Source organism: Belonocnema kinseyi, chromosome 10 (assembly GCF_010883055.1).
Source record: "Belonocnema kinseyi isolate 2016_QV_RU_SX_M_011 chromosome 10, B_treatae_v1, whole genome shotgun sequence".
Lineage (NCBI taxonomy): Eukaryota > Metazoa > Arthropoda > Insecta > Hymenoptera > Cynipidae > Belonocnema > Belonocnema kinseyi.
Window position 1 is genome coordinate 82,467,679 of NC_046666.1, and position 20,268 is coordinate 82,487,946.

Here is a 20,268-nt window from a genome sequence, read left to right on the forward strand (position 1 = left end):
GAGGGCAGCACCTCGATAGGGCAGAAAATGTGATGTCCTATATATATAATTCCCCACTCCGACGCCCCGTACCGCATCTACGTTTATAATATCTTTGACTAGGCATGCCATTGCGATGGTGATGCAATGAGGGGGGAGGTCCCCCACCTTTTGATGTCCCGCGACAAACATGGCAGCGCCTGCATGTTTATATCAGAGATGAGGTTGTCATATCAGAGCTGGTCATATTCGTCGAAAAGAGTAGAAAACCCAGTGCGTTACGCTCCAAGATGGCGGATAAGCCTCTGATTGTACGTGCACTTCACTTTTCAAATAGACTTTTTTATGAATAAAATCATCACAAAATAGCAAATATAAGCAAAGACAAATAGATAATTATATCTGTAATGGAGAAAATTACGTATATTGTGTAATCCCTTGGTAGGATTTGAATTTCAAGAATTAAAAAGACAAAAAACTATTGCAAAATGCTTTCTTTGGAACAAAAAGTTCTAAAATATGTATTTAAATAAACTAGAAACTGACAGGTACCTAAGTAATTGTTAATTATTTATATAAAATATATTTACCAAAAATATTATAAGCTTATAATATAATTATATACCTTCCTTGGTATTTTCGGCGCCCGGCATGTTTTGATTTCGACGTATCGTGTAATACGTTACCTTATGTGGAAAATTAGATGATACATTCCCAGTCCTGACTATGGTAATTGCTACATAATTGTTTTTATCTCATGCTTGCTTTATATATATATATATTTTTATTTTTTTTTTAATTTGTGAATATTTTGACTCCAACCAGCTTCAAAGATATCTTTGCTAGATCAACGAGAATATGACAATATGTTTGGCTAGATGAAACATGTTTTTGTTCTGATGTCGGTAAGGTAGAATGCTTATATGAAATATTGTCGAAAATTCAACATGGCGTCGAAATATTTTTGTACGAAGTGACGGTCGAAGTATGTCCGTGATATCTTCATATCATTCTCGTGGATTATCAATTTAAGGAATAATTTTGACCGATCCACTCGAAAAGGTAATTGAAATTTAAAATTTATGTCAAAATGCAAATTTTATAATCTTTAAACTGCAGTTGACTCGAGGTCGATAAAAGTTTTCAGTGATGAGGACCGGTCAGGAGGTTACTGAATTTCCGCCATTTTTATAGATTGATTTCTTTAATTCATTATTTTGTTGAAATTCATTCAATATTTATGCAACAAAATAAAATAAATTGACTTTTGCATAGTAAATCAAAAATAATTGAAATACAATTCTTTTCATAAGGAAAACTTAGTGATTTAGTAATAAGAAAAATATAGTATACCCTACCATACCTCTGCCATATTTGTTTATCATCAACCCTTCGTGTCAAAAATTAATCCTATATTTACAAGGAAAAAAATATTTTCGCCTTTTCAAATGACGTTTTTAAAAGTCGACATATTGGAATTTTAAGGTTACAAGTGCGTGGATCATTTTTCAAACATTTATGAATTAAGAAAAGAAAGCAAGTAGTGTGAAGTTTGAGGTTAGAACATACGGGGTCCGGCCCAGCCCCCTGAATCTCTCGAGTTCATCTTCTTTTGAAAGTGTTTTGAAGTGTTGACCATGGCGCTTTTTGTTCACGAGACCTAGACTCAATCAAATGCATGGGAGAAGCAAAAAAATCAACTTTTTAAGAATAAAAATAATTTTATCCAAATTTTGTTAAGTAGTTGATAATGTTTGCTGTATTTTGGAAGCAATACTTATAGCAAAAAAAGGTTCAGCGCTCGAGTTATGGTTGTAAAATGGCGTATTTTGGGGCGGGCGGTTCAAATCCAGATTCTGTTATTTCCATTTTAATATTGATATTAATACTTATTATTTATTCTGACATCATTTTTAGTTATTAATAATTTATTAAAATGGTCGAAAAAATTAAATATTGCTTTTAATTTCGAAACAAACAGTGCGAGAATTAAATAAGAAAGTTATATATTGACTGAAAATAAATTGCATATTACTAAAATTGTATAGTTCTGTAGTTCATATAAAATTTTAGATTTAATTGTTGAATTTTTTGCTTGTAATTTAAATCCATAGTATAAAAAAATAAGTTATATTTATTGTTATAAATAATAATAATATTACAATATTAACATAATATTTTATTTGAATAATATCAACCAATATCGGGTGGCCGTTTTAATCGATGAAAAAATTCCCTGTTTTTTCCGGTTCGCAAACATTTTTCATGGTAAATAAAATTTAAAATTGAACTTTAATGCTAAAAATTTTCCCATTTAAAGTGGTACAAATTAAACAAAATTAAGCATTCAAACAAGAATAATGTACACGTAAAAAATGTAAGGTGCTAACACTTTTGAATTGAAATTTGTTTAATTAAATGATCAATGAACTTTAAAATTTGAAAAATAAAAAACTTTTTAACCGCACACTTTCTGAATTAAAAGTTAAATTATTTTCATCCCTAAATAGTTTATACATCCTTGAATAGCTTAAAAATTTAATTCCAATATCGTGAGAAATCTAGAAGTAGTTAAATTTTGTTCCAAATTTGAAATTATTTTTGAAATTTTTTCAGAACTTCTAAAAATCTTTTAAAATAAATCGAATTTTCCCTATATTTCTTAGAAAATCATGCAAATGAAAAAAATTCTTAAAATCTTCCAGATTCTTTGTTAATAATTTTGGAAATCTTTTAAAATCTTTTTAAATATTCTCTTAAAGTAATTTTTCAATTTAACAAATCATTTTCAATTTTCCGAGGAATCTTGGGAAAATATTTTTATTCTTTTGAAGTCTTTCACTATTCTTAAAAAGCTTCCACATTTTTTGTTTCAAATCTGAAAAATCTACAGTGTGTTTTAAATTAGGCTGTGGCAATTTGCACCGAAATTTCGGTACGAATAGCCAAATTTTGCCGGTACACACACTTTAAAAATTATTTTGAATCTTTTCAAAACTTCTAAATACTTCTTAAAATTACTTAAATTTTTTCTGAAAATAATAAGTGTTTCATTGTTATTTATACATAAAAATTCAACAATTTCACGTACAAATTAAACTTTAAAAAAACAGAACAGTTGAAATTGTAACGTTCAAAGTTTGAGAGCTCTTCGAAACTTGAACGATTCAAGGCTTTCTATGTCAAAGAATTAAATTTCTAATTTTTTACTTTTGTATATTTGGTTTCAATTTGTTCTACTTAAATAAGCAGTTAAATATTGCTGAATATTAAATAATTTTGTTTCCTTAATTTAATTTTTTTTGATTGAATGGATTAAAAATGGAATATTTTAGACTGAAAAAATATTGTAAATTTAATGAAAGCCTTCATTACATTTTTTTAATGACTAAGACATTCGAATTCAAACAGTTAAATTTTTCCCGGTCTCAACAAATTCCCGGTTAATTTCCGATTTAGCGACCCTCCTGAATATTAATAGAATTACTTTCTGCCATAAATCGAAGCGAATTTTTGTCCAAAACTCGAGCATTTAATCGTTTTTTGGTAGTAAGTATGGCTTTAGAAATATTTAAGACTTCCTAGATTAATGCCTGTAAAAGAAAATTTGATAAAAAAAAGTTTCGACTTGGAGAAAATTTAATTTTTACGTTTTTCCCCATGCATTTTTTTTAAATTCATGCCTCGTGAACAATCAACGCCATCTGTCGGTCCCCATTAAATTACAGAATGCTTTTATTCAGTGTATTTTGGGTACAGAACCAGAGGACTGGTTCGGCCAGATGTGAAAATTATTTGCTTCATATTCCATTATTATTATTATTATTATTATATTATTGCTTCATATTTCATGAAAAAAGTTAATTTTCAACCAACCATACTTAAATAACCATGAAATCATAGTTAAATCATTTTCCTTTAATTTTTGAGATAATTCAAAAGGATTTTTAAAGATTTCCGGTTAGGTCAAATATTTTATCAAAAAAGTAATTTTTTAATCAACCATACTTAAATAATTATGAAATCATAGGTAAATAATTTTCCTACAATTCTTGAGAAAATTCAAAAAGATTTTTAAAGATTTCAGATATGCCAAATCAAAATTTCATAAAAAAAAGTTCGTTTCCAATCAAACAGTTGAATTCTTAAGCATAAAATATTAATTCTTAATGAAGAATTTATTTAATATACAATTAATATTCAAATCAAAAGAGATGTTATTAAAAAAATACTCACAATTAAATTGATAAGAAAAAACGAATTTTCAACAAAACAGTTTAATCCTCTTCCAAAGCAGATTAATCTTGAACCACAAAGTTAGCATTTTTAAGCAAAAAAGCTCGAATTTTTCCCAAAACAGATGAATTTTCAAACCAAAAAGAGGCATTTTTATCAAAATATTTGAAGCCTGAAATTATGAACAGCTTTTCAGAAAAATAATGAAATATTAAGAATATTTTCGTGAATAATCTCTCGCATTTCTTTATTATTTATCCGTTTTGTAACTATCAGGAATAATTAAATTTTCCAACGTATGAACCTTAGTTTTTAATTTTATTAAATTTTTAACTAATTTTATTACATAATTTTAGATGCATTTTTTTCGAAAAAATCATTTCATTTTTGTAGAGCCCCCTATTATTATTAATTATCCTTTTTTAACATCAGGGTTAATACTGCGTTAAATATATAGGATTTTCATAAATACTCATAAAGATATCTTTTTTAAACAAATCTCGAAAAAAACTTTAAAAAAAATTCTTTTAAATTCTGCCACATTATTTTATTATATATTTTGACATCGTCATAACTTAAATCTCACACAAGGTTACACAGAGTCTCATTTACCACAAGGTGTTTTGTCTCCACCCCAGTCGATTTGAAACACATTACGAATGATTTATGGTATAATACTGTTTCTAAGGTATTTACCAACATTACGCAATTATTCAAATGACTTTTTCTATCATTTCCTGCTAAATTTTAACGAGAAAATTTATATTTCTTAGATTTTTTCAGTTTTAGGACACACAAAGGCTATTTACACAGACCCTAACGCATAATATATTCTATAAAGGATAATAAATTATTAAATAACTTCTTGCAGTAACGTAAATAATATATCAACTAAAAAATGCAGATAAATAAACATCAGCATAAACAACAGCATACAAAAATATTTCAAAACGTGAAAAAATACCTATCATATATTCCAAATTACACAGTAAAAATTCGTATTATCGCTTCTCAAAACATCTGTATCATGACTTAGTGACCCTCATCCATTTCCATGTTTATATGCCAACTGAAAAGGAGGTTATTGAGATCCATGTCCCCTTGAGACGCTATGGGCCTAGTGCATGCGCGAAAATAGTGCCTTGGGGTGTATAAACACCTCATCTTGTTGTTTGAGGATTAAAAATAGTCTTCTAAAATAAAACATAAATCATTTAAAATTGTCCCAGAAATCTTATTGTCAGTGCCGGTAAATTTTTGGTTACTGGCACCGACAGTTTTTTTTATCGGGACCGTCTGTATAATGTGTATAGATCGTTCTACACGATATTTACCCCCTATATTTTTTTTGTGTGAAATATTTTTTTTTTCGTTCTTTGTTGAAAAATGTATAATACCTATTTTTTATTTCAATATGATATGCAAAATTTCCGAGAAATAAATGTTTGAAAATTATTGTTTTAAAAAAAGTGATCGTCTTAACTTTATAATATCTGAAAGTTTTCATACGAAAAATTTCAAACAGTTTATCTAACATGCGGCTGATCCGTAAGTTCAAAATGAAGTATACTAAAAAATTGCTCCATTAAATTTTTCTAAATAAATTAGGCATTTTTATAAAAAAAATAGAGATTAATAAAAAAAGACCCGTTTTTTTCTCTCTTTTTTGTGAATTAATATTCGTAACACATTCCAGAATAAACTGTAAAAATTTCCAAATGGAGAAATGAATAGTTGTTGAATAATGAACTTTTAGCTGAAACCGTTACACGCACGCACGCTTGAAGCCTGAAACGGCTTCAGCTAAAATTTCATCATTCAATATCTATTCATTTCTCCACTTTGAAATTTTTACAGTACATCAAACTCTCGCTTTCTTCAAATGGCCTTGGACTGATTTCGAGAGGACAGAAGCGTAAACAGTGAGGGCCGCCTGACTCCCCTGAGAAACTGCGTGAGCTAGCAGTTCTAGGAAGGCTGAGAACGGGGTGACTGAAAGCGAGAGTTTAGTGCATATTATGGAATATTTTAGGAATATTAATTCACAAAAAAGTGAAAAAATTACGTCCTTTTTTAGAAATCTCTATTTGTTTTATTAGATAAAATGTTTGAAATTTTGTTGATAAATATTTGTTCAGTTATAAAAAAGTTCAAACGATGACTTTTTTTCAAACGATAATTTTCAAAAATGTATTTCTCGGAAATTTTGCATATCATGTTGACATAAAAAATACGTATCACATATTTTTCAACAAAGAACGAAAAAAAATATATTGATCGTAAAAAAATTTAGGGGATAAATCTCCCGTGGAATGACCCGTATACTTCTTAAATTAAGATATTCTAAGTTTTTTTCCTTAATTTCATTTGCCTCATCTCTCTGAAAGTGTGAAAAAGTTTACAAATTACGTTGTGGTAGCAATATGGTCTGAGCAAAATATTTCACAATATTATAAAATCATATACAATTAAAATGTAATCTTTCATCAATAATGTTAAGAAACATTCAGAAATCAAATTTATCTTGAAATAAAATTACTTAAGTATTTGGAATCTTTAATTTACTAGATTGATGATGCCCAGAATTTGTAATCTTTATTAGTAGATAAACAAACTGAAAACTGCCACTAAAAGTCATATTCACGCCGTTTCGCAACGTAGGTTTTCGACAACCGTATATTCAAGATCTTGTCTCTGCAACTTTTTAAGAAGAAAAAAATAGGATAAAGCCTTAATTCTCTTTTGTTTAACAGATGGGTAAACATAATAAAAATAAAGCTAAAAGCTACAACCAGAATGACGTCAGATTGGCCCTTTCACATATTAAAAAAAAGAAAATGTCGGTGCAGGGGGCTTCCTTCTTTTTCGAAGTTCCTGAGGAGACCCTCAAAAAGTCTGTATCTTCATCATCAATAATTAGCATTCAATAGTTAAATTATTGATACATGTATATAATATATTCACAAAATCCATTCTTGTCTTCAGATTGCTTAAAGTCAACAAGCTCGAGGATGAAAAACCTAAACAAAGGCCTAAAAAAAAATCCATTTTGACTCCAGAATTGGAACACGAGCTAGTCGATTATGCAGTAAATATGGGCACAAAAATTTGTGCTGCAAAGACCAAAGAGCAACAAAAAAATTTGGAAGAAGATCTGGCAACTAAAAGTATAAACTTGGATTGTTTCAAGGCTCCACCTCAGGTGAAGTGGCTGAAGGTTTTCGTCAAGAGGGATGGAGATAAATTTCCATTTTATATGTTCAAGGTCACTCCCTCTGACTGCACTCATTTTATTAGCCAAAAAAACACAAAAGCTAAAAAAACTGATCGTTCCGTCGATGGAATATCATTGAGAGACAATTTCCCGCCGAACACGGGATGTGTTTCACCTCCGCGTGAATCTGAATATATATTACCTCATGGTAAATACACAATACTCTATTTTCTTATTTTGACTGATTTCGGCATGTCCAAATGACAAGGTTCTATTTTGTAACGTAGAAACACAAGGGTTATATCTCGTCACATACAGTGCTCCGTTTATACCAGACGCCTTTTTGGCCTAGGGCGGCACAGTGGCTTACACTTTTTTCAATTATTATAGAGCACGTCTGTTTTCACTTGTATTGTCTTTTTTGTTTACTCTGCGGTCGAAAAAAAAACTAGTAATACAAAGCGAAAAAGGGCGGCTCAAGGTTTTTGTATAGTATCGCAAATTTAAAATGGGCAGCCTGTGACCTGAATCTAGCTCTGGTCACATGTAGATAGAAAGTTTTTTAGTCGATTTCCGTACTTTTTCATAAAAGCAAAAAAAATGTTAATATTGAATATCAACTCAGGAAAGTTACAATCTATAAATAAAAATCAAGCACATTATAATTCTTCGATATTCACTTAATTAATATTTGTTTTGTCAGGTCACATATATTTTTTATTAAAAGTGCATTGCCGCTTAATATAAAGTAAGATTTGATAGGTGAATCGATTACAATTGAAAAATGTTGCAACTTTAGACAAGTTTTTAAAACAATCTGAGAGGAGAATTCAACTTTCTTCCTGAAGAATAATTTTTGAGAAATATCAGCATCAACGAATCAATTGAAAGCTAATTCTTAAAATGTAAAGTATTTTCTACAACGTATTAAATGAATACGACAAAGTAATAGGGAAAATTGAAACTATTTATCGACGACTCCATTCAATATGTGTCTATTTGTTGATAGCAACGTGCATGAAACTTAGCGCGGTATATAACATACGGAATAACCTCATATACGGTGTTGCCAGCATATACTCACAAAGAATGGAGGCGCCGATATTTAAAATCGATACGCTCAACGAAAGTTAGAAATTACATCTTTCTTCATGAATCATCCCTAGATAAGTAAAATGATAAGTACTTATAGTCCAAGTTTTCCCCATATTTATTATAAATCTGATTTTAATTATAATTATAAGTGTAGAATTCTGTGACCAAAAATTACCCCAAACTTAAACACAGCCATCGTAGCTGTTTGTGGAAAAACTTACGCACATGCGTAATTCGCGTAATGCGTAATTCATGGACAATATTTACGTGTTCTATATCTTAATTTTTAATTTTCAATGTAAGATTTTAAAATTATCAGATTTTTAGTTGAAGATTTAAGCAATTAATTAATTTCAAATTGAAAACTATATTATTCGTAAATTTCTCGAATTGATAATAATTATAAAGAAACATTTGAAATTAAAAAGTTTAAAATTGAGTTTAAAATAAAAAAAAGATGAAAATTAAACTATCTGAAATCGATGTATCAGTAAATGGATTATTTCGGTAATATTATCAATTTAAAATTATTAAATTTTACGCGCCGGAGTAGAAATTTGTTAATTTTGACCATGTCCCATTTAAAATTACTCTTTATTTCGACAGTTTATTTAAGAATAATTCATTTCATTTTTTAATTTTGGAAAACTTTGTTCAATCAGCTTTAATCTTAAATTATAATTTTATTATTTAATAACAGTTGAAAATTCTAGAATTTCAGAATCTTTGACTTTAAAAGATTCAATTTAACTTTCAATATTAAATTACCAAATTTTAATCGCTTTAAATTTAAAACTATACAAATTTAAAAGTTTTTAATCTTTAATTATTTAATTCTGAATGGTTTTTATTTTAAAGAATACAATTTTAATTCCTTTGAATTTTAAACGACCCAATTTCCAAAATTTCATTCTTAATATCTTCAACTTTTAATGTTTTAATATTGTCCTATTTTCGAAATTTTAATCTGAAGTCATGCTGGTTTTATGATTCTCCGAAACACATACAAGTCGCTTAAATTTAACGCTTTGACTTAGAAATTATACAATTTAACTCCTTTTTCTAATTAAATTGTCCAAAATTGTTCGTATATTTTTTATAATTTCAGATACTTGCAATTTGAAATTATTATTTCAAAAATATTTAAAACCTTATATTAAAAAATGGTTTTAACAATGCATTTTTAAATATGCATTTTTCATGTTGGTGAATAGAAATTCAGAGGCATGAACTTGCGATTTTTTAAAAATTGTTTTTGAAAGCAAAATAAAATTATTTTATTATTTTATAAAAGTTTTAACACATTATAAGATTCAATTAATTTATCTTATGATAAAAATTAATTAAAAATAAATTTGTAGTAATTTACACATGAAATACTTACGATCTAGAAATTATAACCTAACAGTTAGGTTAGAATTCGTATTTCATTCCTGATTGTCGATAATTCATATTTTTTACATATTTCGAATCAAATTTTTTGCTTAGCTTAGTTTTAAGCTTATAGTTTGTTAAAACTTAAATGCCAGTAGAATAATTGGTTTATTGAAAAAAAAAAAAACATTTTTAACAGGAAACGTGTTTTTCAGTTCATACTGTTGTATCCGATGAAAATTATATATGCAACAGTCACTTTCCGATAAATCTGTATTTTTTGTATTCAGTAATTGTTTTAAACTAGTAAAAACGATATTGAAATTATTTTTAAGCGCACATTAAAATACATCTTAAAATGCTACCTGGTTTCGCGACACTAGCGCATCCAAGACTTCTGATCCCAATAGAAGACACCTTCAAATAGTAATTTTAAACATTATCTTAAATCATTTGTTTAGAATTTAATGAATTTAACATTTAAAAAAATCAATTACACACCAAATTTTATTCGCATTAATTTACTGGACTGAACTAATTTGGAATATTCTTATTTTTAAATAAATATTAATTTTCACATAAGGCTCAATAGTTTTATGGGTTTTGTCGATGAATTCCACCTTACGGGTGGAACTCGTAAACGACAACTACTTTTCTGAGTAGTCGGATACGGCTGATTTTGCGTCTAATTGTCGCAAAGACCTGGCAATGCTTTACTATGGTCAAAATAATATAGCATATATTTTGTTTACTTCTTATGGGTTTATCGCAAATTTAAAATGGGAAGAAGATACTCTTTCTCATTTATTTTTTCAAATACATTAATAATATTGTGTATTTATGTCCATTTGCAAGCTATTTTATGACAAGTTGAAAATAATTTTACAAAAAAGTACATTTTAAAAACTTTATGTTTGAAGCTATAATTTGATGTTGACTATTGTCTTTTTGAATCTTCTAAGAGAATCCCAAGTGAGTTCAGATCACCAGCAGGGTCGGCAATCTCGGAACTCCCGGCAATCTAAAAAATTTTTGGAAATATCTATAAGAATTCAATACAGATTGTCGCACAGCAATCCTACGATGAGCATTTTCCTCAGGTTTATGAGTATTTTTCCTCGCATTATACACGTGAAAGACGTCTCTATGCAAAAAGTCGGCGGACCTAGTGGTTCTTGCGCCAGGCTTGTTCACGGACGGACATCCATTTTATGCTCTGCATAAGAGTTTCCGACGAAAACCTGAAAATTATTGCATTTATGTACGTTTAGGCCATATTTAGGGCAAATTTAATGCCTTATTCACAAGCGTAATCCTCCGTTTTTTTGAACCCAGTATGTTTTACGCTATCATATAACTTTAAACTGACATGTAAAAACACCAAACAAGTATTCACCTTGTCTTTCTCATACTATAATGAAGGGCTCATTTAGTTCTTTCCAAAACAACAAAAACGAAGTTTCCGGAAACCACCTTATCACTCAAAAACTACCTTTAAATTTAATTGACAGGCTTAATACCACCAAAAGTACGACGAAAGTTCATAGAATATTATCAGGATCTGTAAGTGGGCGTTCGATTTTAATGAAACTAGGCGAAGTTATAGTATTATGTAAGAGACACTTCTTGCCCAAAGGATTTTTTTGATTGTTCAAAATTATGGGAATTACAGCATTTTGAATTTTGTTATCAGGTTTTTTTTTAATGATCGATATTACTAAAACCGCAAAACGAATTCTAATTAAACTTTAAAGGATTGTAGAAAAAAGTATACGATTTAATTTTGCAATGTAGATATTTTTTAAAAACTTTTGACCAAAAAGAAGTCCAGAAAATTGTTGAATTCCATTTTTTGTTCCTATCGCACCTTTTTATTTTTTCTAGCAAGGATATAAAAAATCCTTATAATTTAACCTTTCATAAAAAAAAGTGACGGCGACTGTTCGTCATCACGAGATATCGTCATTTTAGCGAGACTTTTCACCGCCACCGCGCTTCAACCAATAAATTGTTTAATAAATTCAGAACAAACTAAAATGGCGCGGAAATGATCGCTATTCTACAGCGTCCAAGCAACAAAAAAATCTTGACTGCCAAAGATTGGCACGAATGGGACACTAAGGCTGTACCCAATATAAAGTTGCTTTTCTGATCTGAGAAAGATCACAACGAATAAGCTTAAAGTTGTAAGAGTCACTTAAAGTTTCATTAAAGCTCGTTTTACGGTTTTAGAAATATCTATAATTCAAAAAAAATGTGATGTCAGAATTCAGCTTGGCGTAACTCCCGTAATTTTGAAAAAAAATTTAATCCTTTAGGCACGAAATGCCTCTTATACAGGGTGGACACGCTGGGGCTTACATACATGGCGATCTGAATGCTACCCGAATTGCAAAACAGCAGGGGATAAGCCATTATACAGGGATATTTTCATATTTTGCGCCTTTTAAATTGAATTCGGATCGGCCATTCGGCCAAGTCCGTGCATCTTCGGATAAAGTTTATCATAGTTTCGATGGTTGCGTTCGAAACTTCAAATGGATACAAGTATCAAAACAACATAGGTTATGTTACATAGTAATTACAAATAATAAGTGTTTAATTAATAATGAAGTGAGACATGTGACCTGAGAAGTAAACGTCAGTTTTCTTCTGTGCCAATAATATTATGGAATGGCTGCTGACTGACAAATACTATAAAATGGTAATAATATTCTGCGATTTTAGTGGGCGAAGAGTGAATTGTGGTTAACGCTTATTTGCGACATAAAAAAGGTGTGTTACAAATAGACAGGATATGTTTTAAATAAAGTGAATAAAATATTACATGCAAAAACTTTCAATTGACATTACCTACAATTTCTTACAGCGATTTGGGTGAAAAGGTGAATCCGAACATAACCTTGAAATAATGACAGATCGGCCCGGCATGTTTATTATACTTTCGATTGATTATTCTTTACCAAAGAAATGTTTTGTGGTTTTGTATATTTATTGCTGGCAGTCTCGGCAGTAATAATTTAAACAATAATTACTTAATAATTATTTAACAATCCTGACTTATTCATAATTTTAATAAGTAACACTTTATTCCTGAAATTAATAACTGATTTCCATTGTTTTTTTTCACAGATCGATCATAGATGAAATACACATCAGAAAATTCAGATGGATTTTGTGCATTTCAGCTGGTTCATTTCAATGAACATTATTGGAAAACCCTTATCTCTAGACCTTATCCCAAGACTGGAGATTGGTTAGCCTAAAATTAATTCTAGTTCAATCTGATGGTATAGAGAAGTATCAAAAAAATATCTTAAGTAAATTTATCCTATCTGAATTTTTATTAATAATATATTCAGGCATTTTTTGTATTTTAGAAAATGTTTTCTCTGGATCTCATGCTAAAATTTGGTTTGATCAACCAATAAAATGAATTAGAGACTCGTTGGTGATCGAATTGTATCAGATATAAATCTAGACAAGAATATTTTAGGCCAGAATTGTTATTCCAATTTTTTCAGAAATTATTCTATTTGAAAAAATGCTATCTCTGGATCTGATTTCCAAACTGGCATTCAATCAACCTTGAAAACTAATTCTAATTAATTTTGATGGCATAGGTTTACCAAAAATATATCTCAAAGAAATTTCACTTGCCTGAATCTTAATTAATAAATTATTCAGGGATTTTTTTGTATTTTAGAAAATGTTTTCTCTGGACGTCATCATAAAATTTAGTTTAGTCAACCAATAAATTAAATTAGAGACTCGTTTGTGACAGAATTGTATCAGAAATAAATCTAGACAAGATAGTTTAGGCTAGAGTTGTTATTCCATTTTTTTTTTTAGAAATTATTCTATTTTCGAAATTCCTGTCTCTGGATCTGATTTCCAAACGGGCATTCAATCAGCCTCGAAAATTAATTATAATTCATCTTTATCAAAAAGATATCTCGAAGAAATTTAATTTGCCTGAATTTAAAATAATGAAATTTTTAGGGATTCTGAAATAAAATTTACGGAATTGGTGTCTTCATTTCTAACGGCATAATTTGAGCTTAAACGATAACTCAATGAAATACACTAAAATAACATTTCGAGTAAATTTCAATTACACTAAAATATTTGTATTTTCTGACAAGATACCAATAATGTATGAATTTAATATTTAGTAATGATAAAATACATAATTATAGCAAACCTTATGAAAAAAATTGGAATACAAATTCTGGCACAAAATATCGCTTCTGTATTTATTTCTGCTACACTAACAAGTCTCTAATTTATTTTATTGGCTGGTCAAACCAAATTTTAGGATGAGGTCCAGAGAAAACATTTTCTAAAATACAAAAAAGTCCCTAAATATTTTATTAATTAAAATTCAGGCAAGTTAAATTTCTTCAAGATATCTTTTTGGTACACCTATACCATCAAAATGAATTAGAATTAATTTTCGAGGCTAACTGAATGCTAGTTTGGAAATAAGATCCAGAGATAGCAATTTCGAAAATAGAATAATTTCTAAAAAAAATGGAATAACAATTCTGGCCTAAAGTATCTTGTCTAGATTTATTTCCGTTACAATTCGATCACCAACGAGTCTCTAATTTATTTTATTGGTTGCTAAAACCAAATTTTAGGTTGAGGTTCAGAGAAAGCATTTTCTGAAATACAAGAAAATCCCTAAATATTTCATTAATTTAAATTCAGGCAAGTTAAGTTTCTTCGAGATATCTTTTTGGTACAGCTATACCATGAAAATGAATTAGAATTAATTTTTGAGGCTGATTGAATACCAGTTTGGAAATCAGATTCAGAGATAGAATTTTGCGAAAATAGAATAATTTCAAACAAAAAATGGAATAACATGTCTGGCCTAAAATATCTTGTCTAGATTTATTTCTGATACAATTCTATCCCCAGCGAGTCTCTAATTTATTTTATTGGTTGACTAAACTAAATTTTAGGATGAGGTCCAGTGAAAACATTTGCTAAAATGTAAAAAAATCCCAAAATATTTTAATAATTAAAATTCAGGCAAGTTAAATTTCTTCAAGATATCTTTTTGACAAAGCTATACCATTCAAATGAATTAGAATTAATTTTCGAGGCTGATTGAATGCCAGTTTGGAAATCAGATCGAGAGACAGCATTTTTCGAAAATAGAATAATTTCAAAAAAATTGTAATAACATTTCTGGCCTAAAATACACGTATACCATCAGATTAAATTAGAATTAATTTTAGGCTGCTCAATCCCCAGGCTTGGGATAAGGTCTAGAGGTAATGATTTTTCAATGATGTTCATTGAAATAAACCAGCTGGAATGCACAAAATCCATCTGCATTTCCTGATGTGTACTCGTATTTCATCTATGATCGATCTGTGAAAAAAAACAATGGAAATCAGTTATTAATTTCAGGAATAAAGTGTTACTTATTAAAATCATTAATAAGTCATGTTTGTTAAATTATTATTAAGTAATTATTGTTTAATTATTACTTCCGGCACTGTCAGTAATAAACATACAAAACCACAAAACATTTCTTTGGCAAATAATAAACAATCGAAAGTATAATAAACAAGCCGGGCCGATATGTCATTATTTCGAGGTTATGTTCGGATTCACGTGTTTGTCCTAATCGCTGTAAGTAAATGTAGGTAATATCAATTTAAAGTTTACGCGTGTAATATTTTATTTACTTTACTTAATACGTATTCTATATATTCATAACATACCTTTTTTGCCGCAAATAAGCGTTAAACACAATTCACTCTTCGCCCATCGGGATCGCAGAATATTATTACTATTTTATAGTATTTGTCACTCAGCAGACATTCCATAATGTTATTGACACGGAAAATAATTGACGTTTACTTGTCAGTACACAGGTCTCACTTCATTGTCAATGAAACACTTTTATTATTTGTAATTACTACATAACATAACCTATATTTTTTGACACTTGTATCCATTTGAAGTTTCGAACGCAACCATGGAAACTATGATAAACTTGATGCGAAGATGCACGGGCTTGACCGAATGGTCGATCCGAACGCAACTTTAAAGGCGGGAAATATGAAAATACCCCTGTACAATGGCTTCTTCCCTGCTCTTGTGCAATTCTGGTAGCATCAAGTTCGCTATGTATGTAAGCCCCAGCGTGTCCACCCTATATAACACTATAATTTTGCCAAGTTTAATTAAAATCGAGCGAGTTCCTTCAGATCCTTATATTTCTGACGCATACTGGCCTTCAACTATTTTTATTAGGAGTCTTTACGGGTCGTTAGTTCTTAATTTTATATTTGTTGCCAGTCTATGAAAATAAACAATATCAATAAGTTATTCACGAACAAATGCCGGCATCAAACTTTAGTAAATCCCAACAATCTTTAACTACATTTAGTAGAGCTGTACGGAGATCGTTAGATGCTACTCACATCACTTACTTACTATCTTTTTCAAAAATCCTGGCCTCTCTACAAATCATTGAATAACTCAGTAAAAAAAATCGCTTAAAAACAGGAAAAAAACATCTTTTTAATCCTCAATTCATTGCGAAGAAGTGCAATATGATTTGCCCGCGATGCGTTTATAAGTTTTGATGCAAATTTGGAAGAAGGCGAAAAACGTGGTTAATTGCACCTATTATAACTTGGTCAACTTTCGACTGACTAATATCGTGAAAAACGCGTGGTCCGTTTGGTAGGTCGTGCTGAGAACAACCGAGAACGATCCCCTGAAAAAAACGCACCACGCTGGATTCTAGCACTTTCCCATATAAAAACTGACTTCAAATATCGCAATTTTCACGAAAAAAACAAACAAGAAGTACATACTTCTATCTTTTTTTCTATCATTCTTCTATCATTTTTTTTCACTTACTTTTTCAACGTCAAAGCCAGAGAACTCGAATTTTTTCGCCGATAGTAAGAACACTCATACCTCGCTATAAGGCACCCCGTTATTTTTCCATCTTCACGCTTGGCGGCTTCTGGCCCCTCCCCCATGAGAGTTCCTTGATAACATATACGCTAGGACAGTCAATGCTTTATCAGAAATTGTTTACATCGCGCTTCTCTGGAGACTGCTATGCCATACTGTGCATGAAGAAACTGTCTTTGTTACTGGGCAACCAGACCCAAGACTAACATTATAGCGATGTGTGACTGTAATTGTATTTCATGCTAAAATTGACATCTAAGTGGTTCTAAAAATTTTTTATAAAAAAGGTTTTAATTTTTTATGATTTTTTAGTATTAGATAATAATTATGTTACGAACACTTTGCTACAACACTATAATTGATGTACTTTTTCATACATTTGAAGAGATGAGAATCATGAAATTATGGGCAAAAGCTTGGAATATCTTAATTTATGAAGTGTATAAAATATACACTATTGGTATTGGTAAAGATTCCGGTACCCGGAACGCAAGAAAAAAATATCAGTGGCGATAATAAGATTTCGGGGGTAATTTTAAATAATTCGCTTTTTATTTTGAACAATTAATTTTCAGTTTCGAATATTTCAAGATATGTCGAATAGGCAGAATGGAAAAAAATGTTAAGAAGCACTGAATAATATCAAGAGATATTTAGAAGTTCTAAAAGTTATAAAAAGATTCGGAAATAAATTATGTCTTGAGCGGAATAAATAAAATAAAATGTAGGTTATTGAAGATTTCGATAAGAGAAGCTTTTTAAGAATATTAAAGGTTTTCACGAGAATCGAAAATAATGTTCAAAGATTCCTGGAAAAACTTTAAATAATTTTTCATTTTGAAAACTGAATTTTAAGAGAAAATTGAAAAATATTTAAGCAGGATGCACATTTTATCAGATTTTTAACAAAAGTTTTAGAAGCTTTTTCAGAATTGTGAAAGGTTTCAATTAAATAAAACAATTTTATCAGATTTCTGGGAAAATTTTTAATGATTTTTTATTTCGTAAAATTCAATTTAACAGAATATTCCAAAATATTTCAAAACTGTTCCAAAGTGGATAAAGTTCTGAAAAGTACTTACATCCGATTTATTTGAGACTTTGTATACCGATATATTTTGACTCGCCGATTATGAAAATGATAGTGAAAATACTCGCAAATTTGATTTTCAAGGTCAAAACCCTAAAAAAACTAAATTTTATGTTTTTCCTCCTATTTAATTAAATATGGAAAATTTACGAAAACAGATTCGAATAAAAGTTGTAGATCTTCTAAAAATGCGCTCTTCATGTGAATACACCTTTCATGAAAACAACTTTTTTTTTTGAGATAAAAAGGAAAATGTGGGTACAAAGTGTAGAATTGCTTGGAATGGAACTTGTGGCACGCCTGTCTACTACAGAACGTTGGAACGGGTATCTGACCTACATTATTTCTGTGTGACAAGGGTGCCTTCCCGCTCCCACGAATTTTTTGAAAAGGGTAGGTATGTGACCTACATTATTTCTGTGACCAGTCACAGGAACTTTTTTCCAGGGTTATAACTGTGATTTAATACTTTTTTCTTTCAAATCGAAATTTTCGTAATTGGTGAGTCAATATGCGTGGGCATATCTAGTTTCAAATTAATCGGAAGTAAGTACTTTTGGATGAAGTTCAAAAAAGTACTTACCTGTCTTACCTCCTGGAGTTTTGGAAAAATATACTTTTTGGAACATTCTCCCATTTTTCTCGAAAAATAATGCATTTAGGCGATAAGTTTGAACAACATAAAATACGTTTTTTTAGTGCCACAATTTTTATTTGAGAATTTTCGCTCAAACTAATATTTATCGAAATATAGTGAAGAAATTAATAAAAAAAACCACCTTTTTTGGATTTATGGACAAATTTCAAATGACTTTTTTTTGGGAAATAAATTCTTAAGAGAAAATTGAAAAAGATTTCAAATTTGAAACTGGATTCAATTATTGATTAGAATACTTTGTCTTCTTTTATGTTTAGATTCTGAAGAAGTGGATCATGAATTAGAATCAAGAGATGCTGAAGTCTTGGAAAGTGCACCAAGGAGACAAAAAAGTGACAGAGTACAAATTAAGAGAGAAGTAGTGGAACCGATTGAAGAAGAGGAATTCAGTGAAAGGTATGAAGAGGTTGAAGAAGAAGAAGAACCAATGGAGAGAAGATTAATAGAAAATGCGACACTGGTCTTGAAAGAGGAACTTAATATCGAAGAATGGATAGAATTCGAAAAGACTAAAGCGAAAGTTAACAACACGATATGCGATGATTCGGAATCTCTTGATAAAATGAGAAGGATGGAGGATTTAAGAAGAGTATCTGCAGAATATATCGCACCAGAAGAATTAGTATTGGATAAAGATCCTGGGGATCTCGAATTACATGAATTCATAAAAATGGATGAGGAATGTACTGAACTGATAACGCGGCAGCAATTAAGGAAAAAAAAAGAAAAATACCCCTGCATGCGTAAAAAGAAAAAGAGAAAACGAGTCAATGCCAAACCAGAGCATCCAGAAACATTGTAAGTTTTGTATACTTTTTTCCTTCATGAAATTCTTATTTTTTGTTGGTCTCCGATATTTGAGTAAACTAATTTTTTGGGTTTCATTAACAGGACGGAAGTGGTTGCCAAATTACAGAATGTGGGGAAGATAAAAGTGGAAAGCTGATAAGAGGTGACATTTTTTTGTATAGGAAAATTTTTATATTTATTTTTTATTAGAATACGACTGTGACAATTTTGTTAGACATTAAAAAGAATTTGTTAATTTTTATAGATCTTTGCCATTTTTTAACAACCCGTGATTCAATTCATAGAAACGAGTTGATAAAGGATATAAATTATAGGGGAAGCCTCCCTACAAAGAATAGCCAAAATTTGTAAATTGCAGTAATCACAAAATATGGCATTAATTAAAGAGATCTGAGGGTGCAAATTAATGCATAATGACGCTGATATCCATAGTATCTAACATAAAATATATGATTCTTGGGTTAAAAGTATTACAGTTTTAATGATCAAGGAATATATATTATCAAATAAAAGTGTTCGGAGAAAATCTTACGTACTTTTAAAAAATTACGAATATTCAAGCAAAGTTACTTGATCATGTCAAAAACAATATTTTTTGTTTATTTTTGCTATTTTAATTAATTTTCCCGTATGCAAAGTTCATTTGCCAGTTGAACCTAGTAGCCAGATTTTAATTTAATAAATATGCCTGCGTAAAAAGTAAACTTTTTGGCTGAAATTAAGATTTTGTATACATAATTTATATACTAATGAACAGTTAATAACATTTTTTTCTCTTATCCTATAATGGCAATGTAGCTTCTAAATAATGTTTAAACAAATGCAGGAAATTGCAACAAATTTTAGATTATTTAAAAGAAG

At 29.6% G+C, this 20,268-nt stretch overlaps 2 protein-coding genes across 3 annotated transcripts in view; one reads left to right on the forward strand and one right to left on the reverse strand.

Annotated features, from left to right (window-relative positions):
* Positions 1-831, reverse strand: part of LOC117181475 (centromere/kinetochore protein zw10 homolog) — a 19,770-nt gene extending 18,939 nt beyond the window's left edge. Inside the window, exon 1 of one of the 2 annotated variants that reach the window (XM_033374169.1) lies at positions 666-831. The gene's annotated coding sequence lies outside the window, so the exon portion shown is untranslated. Of the gene's footprint in view, positions 1-604; positions 627-665 lie in introns of those variants that run through there. The other variant, XM_033374170.1, reaches the window with a different exon arrangement.
* An 11-nt stretch (positions 832-842) lies between these two features.
* LOC117181476 (stress response protein NST1-like) lies at positions 843-19,650 on the forward strand. Its single transcript, XM_033374172.1, has 5 exons — positions 843-1,041; positions 6,969-7,108; positions 7,201-7,637; positions 18,855-19,395; positions 19,489-19,650. Exons 2-5 carry the CDS (start codon positions 6,969-6,971, stop codon positions 19,541-19,543), a joined length of 1,173 nt encoding a protein of 390 aa, XP_033230063.1. The 5' UTR covers positions 843-1,041; the 3' UTR covers positions 19,544-19,650.
* Positions 19,651-20,268: the final 618 nt, after the last annotated feature.

Bases quoted from the DNA above. Each gene is read 5' to 3' on its own strand.
- LOC117181476 (XM_033374172.1), top strand. From the start codon at position 6,969: ATGGGTAAACATAATAAAAATAAAGCTAAAAGCTACAACCAGAATGAC. The intron at 7,638-18,854 runs GTAAATACACAA...TTTTATGTTTAG, and splicing joins TGAATATATATTACCTCATG to ATTCTGAAGAAGTGGATCAT. The intron at 19,396-19,488 runs GTAAGTTTTGTA...TTTCATTAACAG, and splicing joins CCAGAGCATCCAGAAACATT to GACGGAAGTGGTTGCCAAAT.